This window comes from Podarcis vaucheri, assembly GCF_965113315.1.
Source record: "Podarcis vaucheri genome assembly, chromosome: 16".
Taxonomy (NCBI): Eukaryota; Metazoa; Chordata; class Lepidosauria; order Squamata; family Lacertidae; genus Podarcis; species Podarcis vaucheri.
Genome location: NC_138754.1, coordinates 20495911 through 20509054, shown reverse-complemented (window position 1 = coordinate 20509054; position 13144 = coordinate 20495911). Strand labels below are relative to the sequence as shown.

At 46.8% G+C, this 13144-nt stretch overlaps 1 protein-coding gene across 2 annotated transcripts; it reads left to right on the top strand.

The window, feature by feature from the left end:
* Positions 1–4935: 4935 nt before the first annotated feature.
* Positions 4936–12874, top strand: LOC309520909 (peripheral-type benzodiazepine receptor-associated protein 1-like). Of its 2 annotated transcripts, none has more exons than XM_082202875.1 (2): positions 4936–10354; positions 12723–12874. In XM_082202875.1, exons 1-2 carry the CDS (start codon positions 4951–4953, stop codon positions 12779–12781), a joined length of 5463 nt encoding a protein of 1820 aa, XP_082059001.1. In that variant the 5' UTR covers positions 4936–4950; the 3' UTR covers positions 12782–12874. The 2 variants fall into 2 exon arrangements, with proteins under 2 accessions (XP_082059001.1, XP_082059000.1); XM_082202874.1 differs by having other exon boundaries at positions 4936–10480.
* The last annotated feature ends 270 nt before the right edge of the window (positions 12875–13144 follow it).

The following is a 13144-nucleotide window of genomic DNA, read 5'->3' as shown; positions in this document are numbered from 1 at the left end:
CCAGTCGGCTGACAACCTCCTTCCTCTATAAAGGTCACTGATACTCTTTCTGAATAAATACGAAGCCAAACAAATCTAAACCTGCAGTTAGAAACATTGCCAGAGGAAATAATGATTACAAAGGGAAAGGGGGGGGGAGGGGAAACAAATCCAGAACAGTTACTATTAAGCTTCTTAGCAAGACCTGAAAGAGAGACCAGAATACTTTCTGTCTTGCAGACTTTGGAGCAGCGGTCTTTAATCTTCCACGGAGGGCTGACTTTAGGGAGCTGTTAATAACGCGTGTAAGGAATACCGGTATATCCCCAAAGGGTGCAGATTCTTTTCTGAGCAAACACAATTTAACGCTGCTGCTGAGGGACTGGGACCAAGTGATTACATTCCTGGAGGCTGCAAGTTCAAGTCTCGATAAGAACCCGTTTTCATAGCCTGGCTTTTTGTCATGCCTTTGGGGAGCTTGCAAGTACAGAAGAGCACCAGAAGAGCCTGGCCGAATCAGTCCAGTGGCCATGTAGTCCAGGATTCTGTTCTCACAGCGGCCAACCAGATGCAAGGGAAGACTGCGCTGGGTGTGGGAGAGGTGACCACTGCTGGGCTTCTGTGAGCACCAAACTGAAAAAGTAGGCCTGCTGAGAAGCTTCTAAGCTGAGGTCAAAATGAAATGGTATGCAGGAGATGGAAGGGAGGAGCTTTTTGCCCAAGGACATGAGAGGAGCCCATCTAGTCCCGCATCCTGTTGCCAACAAGCAGGACCCGAGCACAACAGCACTCTTCCTTCCTGCGGTTACCAGCAACTGGTATTCAGAAGCATGGCTGCATCAACATTTTAAAACCCATTCAACAGGAGTCAAAGCCACTCCAATAGCAGCACCGAGCTACTGTGGCCAAGTGCCATTGATAGCCTTGTCACCCATGAATTTGTCTAATCCTCTTTTAAAGGCTTTCAAGTTGGTGGCCATCGCTGCCTCTTGTGGAAGCGAGTTCCACACTGCAACCTTTCCTCACAGGGGAGTTGCTCCACTCGCCTGATCATTTTGGTTGCCCATTTCTGAACATTTTACAATTCTGCATGATGTGTGGACGGTATAAATCTAACACTAGTGCACTATTATTGCATCAATGGCATGTCAAAAGCTATAGCCACAGCCCCCCACCCCAGAAGCCCTCCACATATGTGCCAGTCTGCAGGGGTGGCAGGAGGTCCTGCTGTTCAAAGGGGAAAGGAATCAGAAATCCTAGCAATAGATAGAAGCTGTTGGGTGTGTCAAAGTCTCTTTTTGGGTTCCTGCCTACATCAATCAGCCTAGGGGTGGGGTGGGAATGTAATTACAATTAAGCTTAGGAGAAAAGGAATGTGTGAGACCGGGAGGAACTAGGAAGGCATCAGTGACCAGATCAATTAAGGGCAGATACCAATTTGCATAATAATTCCATTATCTGCTAACAACAATGGACACCTAGGACATCTAATCGAGGGCAGTAATTTTAATTTAATGGGGGAAATCTAGTACAATTCCCAGAGTCACCCCCCCTTTCAATTAAATTAATGTGATGGGCTTTAATCGGTCTTAAGTACAGGGTGTGATTAACCGAACAGCTGCATCAATTATACATATATATTTTATCAAAGCTCTGGCAAATGGGCTTGCCCTGCAGAGCACCTTCTCCTCTGTGCAGACATACAGTTATAATTCTATTTAAACAGCAACTCTCGGTTCAAAGGAGGCCAAAACGCTTCCCTTTGGGACTCTTAAGAAAAGAAAAGAAAAAAGCTTCCTAGTTTCCCCCCCAGATAACTTAATAGTCTTAAAGAAGAACAGGGAGACGAAGGAGCAGGAGGTACATTATTGGCAGGATGCTCTCCTACCCACATGCCGCCACTCACTCTTGCTGGGTCCAAGGCTCCCTGCAGGAAAGAGAAAGGCAGAGGTTCCCTTTCCCGGCACTTGACGTAGGAAGACATCAAAAGCCAAACATCCCCCCTGCCACCACCCATTAGGGCAATGGTTCTCAAACCTTTTTCCTCCAGGCCACTTTTTCAGAATAAAAAAATTGCTAATGCCACACCTATTTTTGGGAAAGTTGGGAAAAAATATATTGGTACATTGAAAAACAAAAATAACTTCTAGCGGCGCTCGATTCTGAAGATCTCTATCAATATTCTGAAAATAAATAAATAAAAATTATACTATACTATACTACACTACACTGAATTGCTTAAATGTTTCTTTGTCCTTGAATCTTCCTGCCACACCCTTTGAGAACCATGCATTGGTCTTCGCGCCAAGTTTAGGCCTTGGCATGTTATCTAAAAGATGGCTGAAAGTTCTTAAGACGCTTCACCATTTGCAACCTTTTGGACTGATTTGTTGGGGGCATGGAAGGAAATAATTAAACACATCTGCTCACAGCTGGACTTGCACTTATTTATCCAGCTATTAACCAGGGAAATCCCAAGCGACTCAGAGGGGCTCGTATAGTTTTCCCCAAGCCATGCCAATCAACACGAGGCTATCAGGTGGTGGAAGGGGCAAATGAAGTTGTAGGTCAGATGAAGGCTCTACAGTGTGTTCCTTTCTTTGCAGTTGCCTCTCTTTCAATGAGTATTAAGGCAGAGAATATGAAACATATATGAAACATGGGATTGCTTAGGCAAGCCTACCCAGACATTAAATTTTCATTTGTAAGTTATTATGTACATCTGGTTTTTATTCATATTTTGATAAATATTATTATGCCTGCTTTTTAAAAGTTTGATTTTATTTGTATTCTTTAACGTAGCATTTTCTACTGTTTCATAGAAACAGCTTAGGGTTGTTGTTTGCTTATTAAGTTGTATATAAATCTGGTTAAATACAATGAAAACAAAAATATTTAAAGAAGAGTGTGCCATGAGCATGTGGGTTGGTGGTGGTGGGTTTTCCACGTCAGTGTGAGTGTCCTGGTGGAGACCACCCATCTCTCATTTTGTAGTTACTAGACAGGCTTTTCAGACCTGGCCAACTGGTGGGGGTGGAAGAAGAGGAATTAAAAAGATGTGTGTGCATGTAAAAGGCCTGATAAACAGGTACGTGTTACATGTGCACCCCATCACATGGAATGCTAGGATCATGCAATGTTAGGGTACTGGCTGATGGGACAAACAATGGTTGGAATCAGTCCATTTTTATTCATTTATTTGTATGCTGTTTTTTCAACAATAGCCACCCTCAAAGCAGTTCAGCTAACAACACAGGTATCTAGGCATGTGATAGTGCCTATCTTGAGTAGGGGAAGAGTTCTTCAGATACCTCCTAGATGCTTCTGCTGCCACTGCTGGAGATACAATCAATCATCATATGTAGATTTGGCACAGGGTGCTGGATCACAGGCCCAATACATTCCACTTGTGTGCAAAGTAAACTACTTGTGAACGGGTTGGCTTGGGTGGCTAAGTGGGATTCAAAGTGCTGGTTGCTACCTACAAGGACCTGAACAGTTTGGGACCAGGGTACCTGAATGCTGCCTCCTCCTTTTTATGGCTCTTACATTTGTAGTGAATGGACTTGGTGTGCTGTGGTTTACTGGTTCTATGAACGCTCTTTGTTGTTACTGTTTCATTAAGAACGTAAGGAGGGCTTGCCGGGTCAGGCCAGTGGCCCATCTTGTCCAGCATCCTGTTCTCACATTGGCCAACCAGAGGCCTGTGGGAAACTCTCAAACAAGATGCCAGAACAGGAGACCCCTCTTTTCTTGTGACTTCCAGGAACTTGTATTCAGAAGCATAACTGTTTCCAGCTGTGGAAGCAGAGCATAGCCATTGTGGCTAGTAACCATCGATATCCCTCTGCTCCAAAAATCTGTCCACTCTTTAAAGCCATATAAGTTGAACAGCACTGTTTTCCATGGCAGCAAGTTCCATAGTTTAACTATGTGCTTCGAGAAGTAGTACTCCCGTTATATTGATATATAATTGATATTAATATCACTACAGTCATACCTTAGTTTACGAACAGAATGCGTTCCGGAGGTACAATCGACTTCTGAAACGTTTGGAAACCAAGACGCAGCTTCCGATTGGCTTCCAATTGCAAAGGCGCGTGGAAGCCACATCAGACATTCGACTTCCAAAAAAAGTTCGAAAAGCAGCTCAATTCCGGGTTTCAATCATTCGGGAGCCAAAACGTATGAGTACCAAGGCGTTCGACACCAAGATATGACTGTACATTGATTTATTGTCCTAGTTTTTCCTCTGGGGCTCTTATTGGGTCAAGTGTCTACAAGATACAGATGCTTCTATAAATGAACATATACCAGAGAGGGAGATATGTGGGGAATTTACAGGTGAGTCAAGCACCTGGCAGCTATAAGGGAAACTACGTGACAACGCAGCTTCCTGACATGCAATCCCTGCCTCCTTAGAACTCCACTGCATACTTGGTTCAGGAGACTTACTGCTTCCTTGCCCAGTTCTAGGCTGGCCTTATTCTGCCAAGTGGTTCCCTCTGCTTTGTGGGATATCTTAGGGAGAAGAAAAGGCTAAGGAGTAAATCCCGAGCGTAGTCCCTAAGATGGTTGGATGGTGCCTTGTATGCTTCTTTCACATGATTCCTGCAGCCACATCAATGCCAAATGTATTGCTCTGCTTTCTTTTGGATCTCAATGAACGAGAGGAGGCTCTTGTCCTCTGGGCAGCCCAGGACCCTCATTCACACTGCCCAGGCTAGGCGTTGCTAATGCAACGGTTTTGACTTCATCCCCAGTGGTGCACTCCATTGTCTCTCGAGGCAGCCGGGTGGCAACAGGCGATGCCAGCTTGAATCCATCACGCGGCACGGTGCACATACGCCATTTGAATGGCAGTGCCAGTATTTTCTCGGGGCCCCCCAAAAAAGGGACCTTGGCTCCTAGGGATGCCAACAACTTCCCATCGCACCCAGGGACCTAAGAGGACGCTTCTTCCTGGGCTGCATGGAGAAAGCCTGTGGAACTCACCGCGCGGGCAGGACCGGGGACAATAGCGCGCCCGCGCGAACGAGGGGGCGGGAGAGGGGGAGTCGCCTCGAACGTTCCACGCGCGGCGGTTGGCGACGGTTTGAACTTCCCCTCACGCGCCTTCGCCTCACACGGCGGGCCGCACCTGCCGGCCTTGGTCGCGCCATGACTAAAGACAGCCCCTTAGGGGGCGGCGGAGGCCCCGCTCTGCCTGCGCGCCATTCCCCGCGCAAGGCCGCGTCCCAAGCCCTCGGCGGCGCTCCTCCTGCCGCCCTGGGCAGCGGCGGCGGCGTCTCCAGCGGGGCGCCTCTCGGTCCTCCTCCCCCTCCCCCGCCCTTTCCTCCTCCTCCTGCGGGGCCTCCGCCCGCCTTCCACGAGGACCACCGCCGAGAGCTGGAGTCGCTTCGGGCGGAGCTGGAGGCGGAGCGGCTTCGCTCTCAGGAGTGCCGGCGCCGCTTCGCGCTGGAGTCGCGCGAGCTGCGCGAGGCGGCCGAGCGCGAGCGGCAGCTGCTGGCCGACCAGCTCCGCTCCAAGTGGGAGCAGCAGCGGGCGCGCGAGCTGCACCAGCTGCGCGAGGCCGGCGCCCGGCAGCGCGAGACCGAGATCCGGCAGCTGCTGCGCTGGAAGGAGGCGGAGCTGCGAGAGGCCCAGGAGCTGCTGCAGCGGGAGCGAGACGCCGCCATGCGGCAGGCCCGGGACTTGCAGCGCCAGCTGGCCGAGGAGCTGGTCAGCCGAAGCAGCCGAGCTGGCGGAGGAGGTGGAAGCAGCGCGGGTCTGAACGGCGAGTGCCGCGCCAAGCTGCAAGAAGTGCTGGGCAAGCTCCGCTGGGAGGTCGACGGCGACCAGGCCGCGCGCATCCGCCACCTCAAGGCCGAGCTGGAGCTGGAGAGGAGCCTCTTCCTCAAGTATATCCTGGAGCGCTTCGAGGGAGAGCATTCCTCGCTGGCGTCCTCGCACAAAGTCAGGCCGCCGCCTACGACACTGCCCAGCCGCAAGAGCAGGCCCCGCTCCTTGGAGAGCCTCGTGGTCGCCTCCTGCGCCCCCGACAGCGGGACAGCCTCCAAGTCCCGCTCCCTGCACAGCAACCTGAGCCGATGCGAGCCTCACCCCCACCATGCTCTGCTGGAAGGAGGCGGCCAAGCGGATGGAGGCTGCGCCCCACAGCCGGAGGCCCAGAAGGCTGCGGCCACTGCTGCTTCCTTGGGGAAAGATAAGGCCCCTCTGGAGGAAGGGGCCAAGGAAGAGGGGTCTGCGGACGCACCCCCGGAAGGGAAAACGTGCGGCTCAGGGTCTGCGGGAGAAGGCGCACCGCCTCCAACAGGCCTGCAAAGCCAGCAGCAAGACTGGCTGTCGGGAGGCGGCTACGACCAGCTGGTGAAGCAGAACACAGACCTCTTGGATGCCCTGGGGGCCCTCGAGCAGCGGTGCACCCACCTGAAGGAGGAGAACGCCCTACTGAGGAAGAGCAGCTTCCCGGAGATGCAGGACAAAGTGAAGCGGCTGAAGAGGAAGAACACGGAGCTGGCGGCCATCGCCAAGCGCCTGGAAGAGCGGGCCAAGAAGCTCCAGGAATCCAGCCTCAAGGTTGGCGGCACCCCAATCCCCTTAGCCTTGGCTTGCCCCGACACAGACCTGTACAAGAGCAGCTTTGCTCGGCAGCGGGTGAAGGACCTGAGCGAACAAGCCAATGTTTTGCTGGCAAAGGACCAGCAGCTGGAAGCCTTGCAGAAGGAGTGCTGGGAGCTGCAGGCCAAACTGTCTTCAGGCACAGAGAATGCCTGTTTTCTCAACATCTGTGAGTTTGATCGCTTGCTGCGAGAGTCTCAGAGAGAAGTGCTGAGGCTGCAAAGACAGATCATGCTCAGGAACATCAGGGAATCTTTTCAGCTCTCCAAAATGGCCTCCAGTGTTCCTTCTTCACCAGTTATCATCCCAGAAACATCAGCTGTGGGCGCATGCTTAAAGGGCTTGCCTTTGCCAAAGGAGATGCCAGAAACATTGGACACATTGGTGAAAGATGTGCAATCAGAAGCAGCAGCTTTGGAGAACAGTGCTAAGAATGATGAAAGCAGCACTTTAACATTGGGTTCGGATGCTGAGCATTCCTTGCAGACTTTGAAAAGGGAGCTGGCTGAAAAAGCTCAGGAGTGTAAAAACCTTCAATGTGAAGTGGAGGTGAAACAAAAGAGATGTGATTATTTAGAACTGCAGATCAATACAGCATTGAGTGAAAAGGCAAAGGTTGCAGAGGAGAACTCTCAGCTACATGAGAAGAACAAACAGATGGAAAAGATCCAGAGCGAAAATACCGAGATAAAAGTGAAGCTCATGCAGGCAACTGATGACTACAATTCTGCCGTGCAGTTGACTAACGGACTGGAAATTAAAGTGGAGAGTTTGGAGCAAGTCATTAAGAACATGAAAGAGACTGCAGAAGGATGGCAACAGTTGGAATCTGAACATGAGAAAACTTTACTGGTGCTGCAAAAGAAAGAGGGAGAAATACAACAACTGCATCAGATGCAGACAGAGATAAAAAGAGAGCATGAGGAGGCAGTACAGCTGCTTGAAGCTCAAGTGAAAGAGCTGGAAAACCAGTATCACAGTCAGACCAAACATTTTAATCTCCTGACTGAAGAACTTGAGCAAGTTAAGACATCTGGGCTCTTAGAATCAGAATTATCCCATGCAACTTGCAATTCCCAAGCAATAATTTGCCCAGGAAAATGGGAACAATGTACTGGCCACAGTCACCATTGTAATAAAAGCATCAGTGATGAAGACTCTGCATCTGTGAGTTCTTCGGGCTTGCCCAAAAAACCTAAAGCATTAGAATCCCAGTCAAACTCATCTGCATCCGAATCCATACAGAACAGCTCTAAATCTTGCCTAAATCCCGAAGAAGATACAGCAGGTGAAACAGAAGACCTAGAGACAGATAAAGTTTCTATAAGCCAACAGCTAGAAAATCAAGGTCCTTCAAAACTTTCTGTCTTTTTGGCACGGTATAGCTATGACCCTTTTCACGGCCCTAATAAGAACCCTGAAACAGAACTTCCACTGACAGCTGGGGAATATGTTTATATTTATGGAGAAATGGATGAGGATGGTTTCTATGAAGGGGAATTGATGGATGGTAGGAGGGGACTGATCCCCTCAAACTTAGTTGAAGAAGTTTCAGGTAATGATCTAATAAGTTTTGCCCCTTCAGAGCCAAATGATGTTTCTTATCATTCATACCGTGAAACAAGTTTCCCCTTCCAAAGCGCTAGTAGTGAAGACAAAAGTGACAGCCTTGATGAAGACATGTGTGTTAATCTGCTGTCTAACAGACTAGGAGGGGAGCTGTGTGATGACCAGGCAGCAGTGCTTTGTCCCCAGAACCTGACTCTTATCAAACAGTTTGCTAGGTCCATCCTTATAGGCTGGGACCCACCACACATGCTAGATAGCCAGGGCAAAGTGTACAGCTATAACATTTATGTCAATACAGATCTATGTCACAGTGTGAAGTATGGCAGTCAGATGAAAGCAGTAATTGAGAACCTAGATTTAGAGCTGCGTTCTTATCGCATCTCAGTTCAAAGTGTGACAGACAAAGGAAATTCCGATAAGATGCAATGCACTTTCCTTGTAGGAAACAGTTTCCATATTGCACCGGCACTCCTGGAGCTTTGGAGCATCACTGCAACGTCAGCAAAAATTACTTGGTTGCCAAGCAACAGTAACTACACTCATGCAGTGTACCTTAATGAGATGGAGTATGATGTCACAAAGGAAGGGGTATACTGGTATATTTTCCAGAATCTTAGCCCCAGCACTCAGTACACTGTAAAAGTGGAAACACTGCCTCCTAAAGAAGTGTTGATGTTTCCTCAAGGGGATCTGGAGCAGAAATCAGCAGCAATTATGTTCACTACTCCACCAGCAGGACCACCTCATGCTCCCCTCGATGTCCAAGTACAACCTAGTTCATCTGCAGAGTTCCTAATTGTTAGCTGGTTGCCAGTAACAATTGATGCAGCAGGATCATCCAATGGAGTAAAAGTCACTGGCTATGCAATTTATATCAATGGACAGAAAGTCACAGAAGTTGCATCACCGACAGCTGGAAGTATATCATTAGCAATGTCTCAGCTAAATATGTTCCAAGGGTCTTGGAAGGTCTCTGTGAGAACTGTGTCCCCCTTTGGGGAATCTGAGGATTCTGTGCCAGCTTTAATTCCATCTGCTCATTTGGAAATTCCTAATTCTTTAATGTCAAAGTTCTTTTCCCCCAGTCAAGCCTCTGAGATGACTTTCAAAGAATTCTTAGAGTTTGAAGATGGGCACATCTCTGCCACAACCAGTATGTCCTCATCTGTCTTCTCCCACATGTGCCTGGCTGGTGCAGACACTGATTTCGCCATTCACTTCATGTCTGATTACAAAGAAGAAGCAGTTTCTGTGCCAGTAAATGTTTCTCAGAATCATATGACCTCTTCTGCACTGACAACTTCACACAATACAAGAAATAAAGACAAGGGTGATTCTATTCTACACACGTCTGTTAGAAAGCACTCCTCAGAACATGTTTTTCCTACGTCAAAGTACGAAGGACCAGCCAGCTCCGCACTGCCCGTATTTTCTGGAGACACTGGAAGAGAAATTTCAGAAGATCATCCTCTGACTAAAACAACTGTAGGTAAGAATCAGCCAGAAAACAGCAAGATCAAGGTGTATACAATGGCCCAACATACCAAGGCCAAAGATCCATCTTTTCAATGCCATATTGACATTATGGGTGCAACCACTGTTTCTTCCACAGAGTTTGAACTGGAGAAGGGCAATTGCAGAGGTGCAGGAATGCGCAGCTTCTGTCTTCAGGAAGAGCCAGGTCATCTTTCTGAAAAGAACCACAGAAAGAATGTTAAGCAGTTATGCAAAGAACTCTCCAACTTGAGCGTGTCTGATGCTGAAATGAAGGAAGAGCAAATATCAAGAACTAAAAGCTGGAAGACTCCTCTTGGTGACCATAACCATATTTCAGATCTTTCAGATATTGAGGAAGAGGAAAACCAGTTGTATAGGATTAACATTTCTGGACAAGAAGACCCTAAACCACAGGAGACGCCATTGTCCCTTGCAGAACTGGCAAAAGATAAAATTATAACCATGAGCCCCAGAACTGACCAAACAATGCCTAATTCAGGCCCTCAGAGCAGCTTTGTTTCAGGAGAAAGGGTTAATGATGACCCAACAAGGCTTTTTGTAGCACTTTTTGACTACGATCCCATAACTATGTCACCTAATTCTGATGCAGCTGAGGAGGAGCTATCTTTTAAAGAGGGACAAATTCTGAAAGTGATTGGTCACCAAGATGCTGATGGCTTTTACCGAGGTGAATGTGAAGGAAAGAAAGGGTATATTCCCTGCAATTTGGTATCTGAAATGTACATTGAGAGTAAGGAAGTGAAAGAACATCTATTAAAGTCAAGTTACAGTAAAGATGAAAACTTATGAGGAGGTTAGTGGCTCTAGACAGCATAATAATCAACAGATCTGACCCCAAATCTTGGCAGTAGGATAATTAAACACCTACCACCTAAGGCTTTGGGATTATAATATCCTAAGCACCCAAGAAAAGTCTTGCTGAATGTGGGTGAAAAATTAGCTGCCATATAAAATGGAGAATAGGGTGGTGCTGTGGTCTAAACCAATGAACCTATTGGGCTTGCCGATCAGAAGGTTGGTGCTTCAAATCCCTGTGACAGGGTGAGCTTCCGTTGCTCGGTCCCAGCTCCTGCCAACCTAGCAGTTGCCAAAAGTGCAAGTAGATAAATAGGTATCGCTCCGGCGGGAAGGTAAACGGCGTTTCCGTGCACTGCTCTGGTTTCGCCAGAGGTGGCTTAGTCATGCTGGCCACATGACACGGAAAAACTGCAGACAAACGCTGGCTCCTTCAGCCTGTAAAGCAAGATGAGCATCATAACCCCAGAGTTGTTTGCGACTAGACTTAACTGTCAGGGGTCTACCTTTTTTAAAAATAGAGAATGCTATACTTTTGCACACAGATAGGGAAGAGACTTAATAAAAAGGCACCATAGATGTCTGGAAGCTGTTCCCTCTGAACAAAAAGACTTGTTAGCCTTTTGAAAACCCTAGAAGGTGAGCAATAGACATAAAAAGTGTTTAGAACTGTATAGCAAGAGAACAACAATATTTTCAGTGTCAAAGATTCTTGCCCAAGAAGTACAGTGGTACCTCTGGTTATGTACTTAATTTGTTCCGGAGGTCCGTTCTTATCCTGAAACTGTGCTTAACCTCAAGTACCACTTTAGCTAATGGGGTCTCCTGCTGCCACCGCGCTGCTGCCACACGATTTCTGTTCTCATCCTGAAGCAAAGTTTTTATCCTGAGGTACTATTTCTGGGTTAGCGGAGTCTGTAACCTGAAGTATATGTAACCTGAAGTGTATGTAACCCGAGGTACCACTGTATTTGGGGTGGATATAGTTCCAAGTCGACAGCATCTCTGTTATTACAGAATGGACAGTACCAATACCTCCCTAGTAAGCAAACTTACAGTATAATTCTAAACGTGTTTATGTGAAAGCATGTCTTTCCGTCTTCACTGTGGCATAGACCCAGGAGTCAGGCTTATCGACTTCAGTAGAACTTCTGTAATAACATTCTGTAAGGTGTCTGCGTTTTGCAGAATTCCAACTACTTTACATTGCACTGAGCAGAGTCAGCATTTGAGCTGCAATCGTAAAACAAATGCTTCACCTGAATATTGATTGATGGCAAATTTTACTCCAATAAATGACTCACTGAAGATGTGTCCATACCCCACGTGGGAAATTTCCCCCAAGCAACAGCTACTTGATTCCTGACGCTTAAGCGCATAATTTGTTTTAGTTCACAACTGGAACAAATACCATGTCAGTGATCAAGTGAGTCTTTTTGTGGGTGTGCCCAGGAGCTGCATGCATGTACCAATAGCAGACTTGAGTTGAGCGATGATGAGGAAAAGAGCAGAAGCAACTCCGGAATAAATGTTTGTCATCTTGCACACTTCCTCTTGCTTCTGACTTGAGGTTTTTTCCTAGCCGCTTGAGCAGACTTCAGGGGGCCATGGCTGCTTCACCCCCCTTTGTGGGGACTGGGTCCCCACAAAGTCAATGAGCAAAGTTGAAGCCCTTCATCGCGGGCACCCACAATCTTCAGCGTGAGATAGCCCCTATGTTCCTAGCCAAAACCATCTCTTGCTATACAGAATGCAGTTGCAAAGTTGCTCGTACTTTAATACTAAAGCATTTTGTTCTTGCGTTCAAGCTTTCTAACTTCAGATTGGAATGTTCAACTTGCACATGTGTTTGAAGAAAAATGACTTGTTATTCTTCAAGTTAATGCTAGCTTTTCAGTGTAGGTGTTTGTTGGTGCTTGGTGATGTTGATCATCCACCCTAAGAGCTTTGAGTTAAGGCCTTGCGCCCCAGAAGCTTTTAGAAATAGTAATGACAATATATTAAATTAATGAGACATTTGCATGGATTTATACTTAAGTCTAGCTCTTCATTTTAGAACAATTGTTGATGCCAACCAATGAAAGTTACTTCTAGGATTTGCTTCGCTTTGCATTCCATCTTATTTGTATTTTCCTTCTTCATTTATGTTTTTGAAGTAGCAGAACCATTTTATGTTTTTACTTTACTCTTGTACGCCTGTTACTCTACAAAGTTCTTAATTGTGCTTTTGTGTAATTTAGGCTGTAGCTACTGGATTGAGGAAAGAGTGATGCTGCTATTCGGATCGAAGCCATATTGACGACGGATTTGGGAGCTACCTTTGAATACATTTCCTATTCTTATACTGAAACTCCTTATTTATTAAAATATTTGCAAAGTTTGTACCTTACAATCATCGCCATTGAATTTTCATTTTGTCTTTAATCAGCAAAAGTATTGCCATTTATTGAGCTGTAAAGGTGGTATCTGTGGCAAAAAGTACATGGATTTATTTAAAGAACAAAAATAAAATCTTTTTTTGTGTGTATATATCATGCTCAACTTGTAGCAGCAGATCCCATGAGTGCAAAGCAGCCTTTCCACAGATGAGCATTCTTCAATCTAAATACAGCAGCATAATCAGAATGCAGGATCTCTGTTTATTTATTTATAATATTTATAC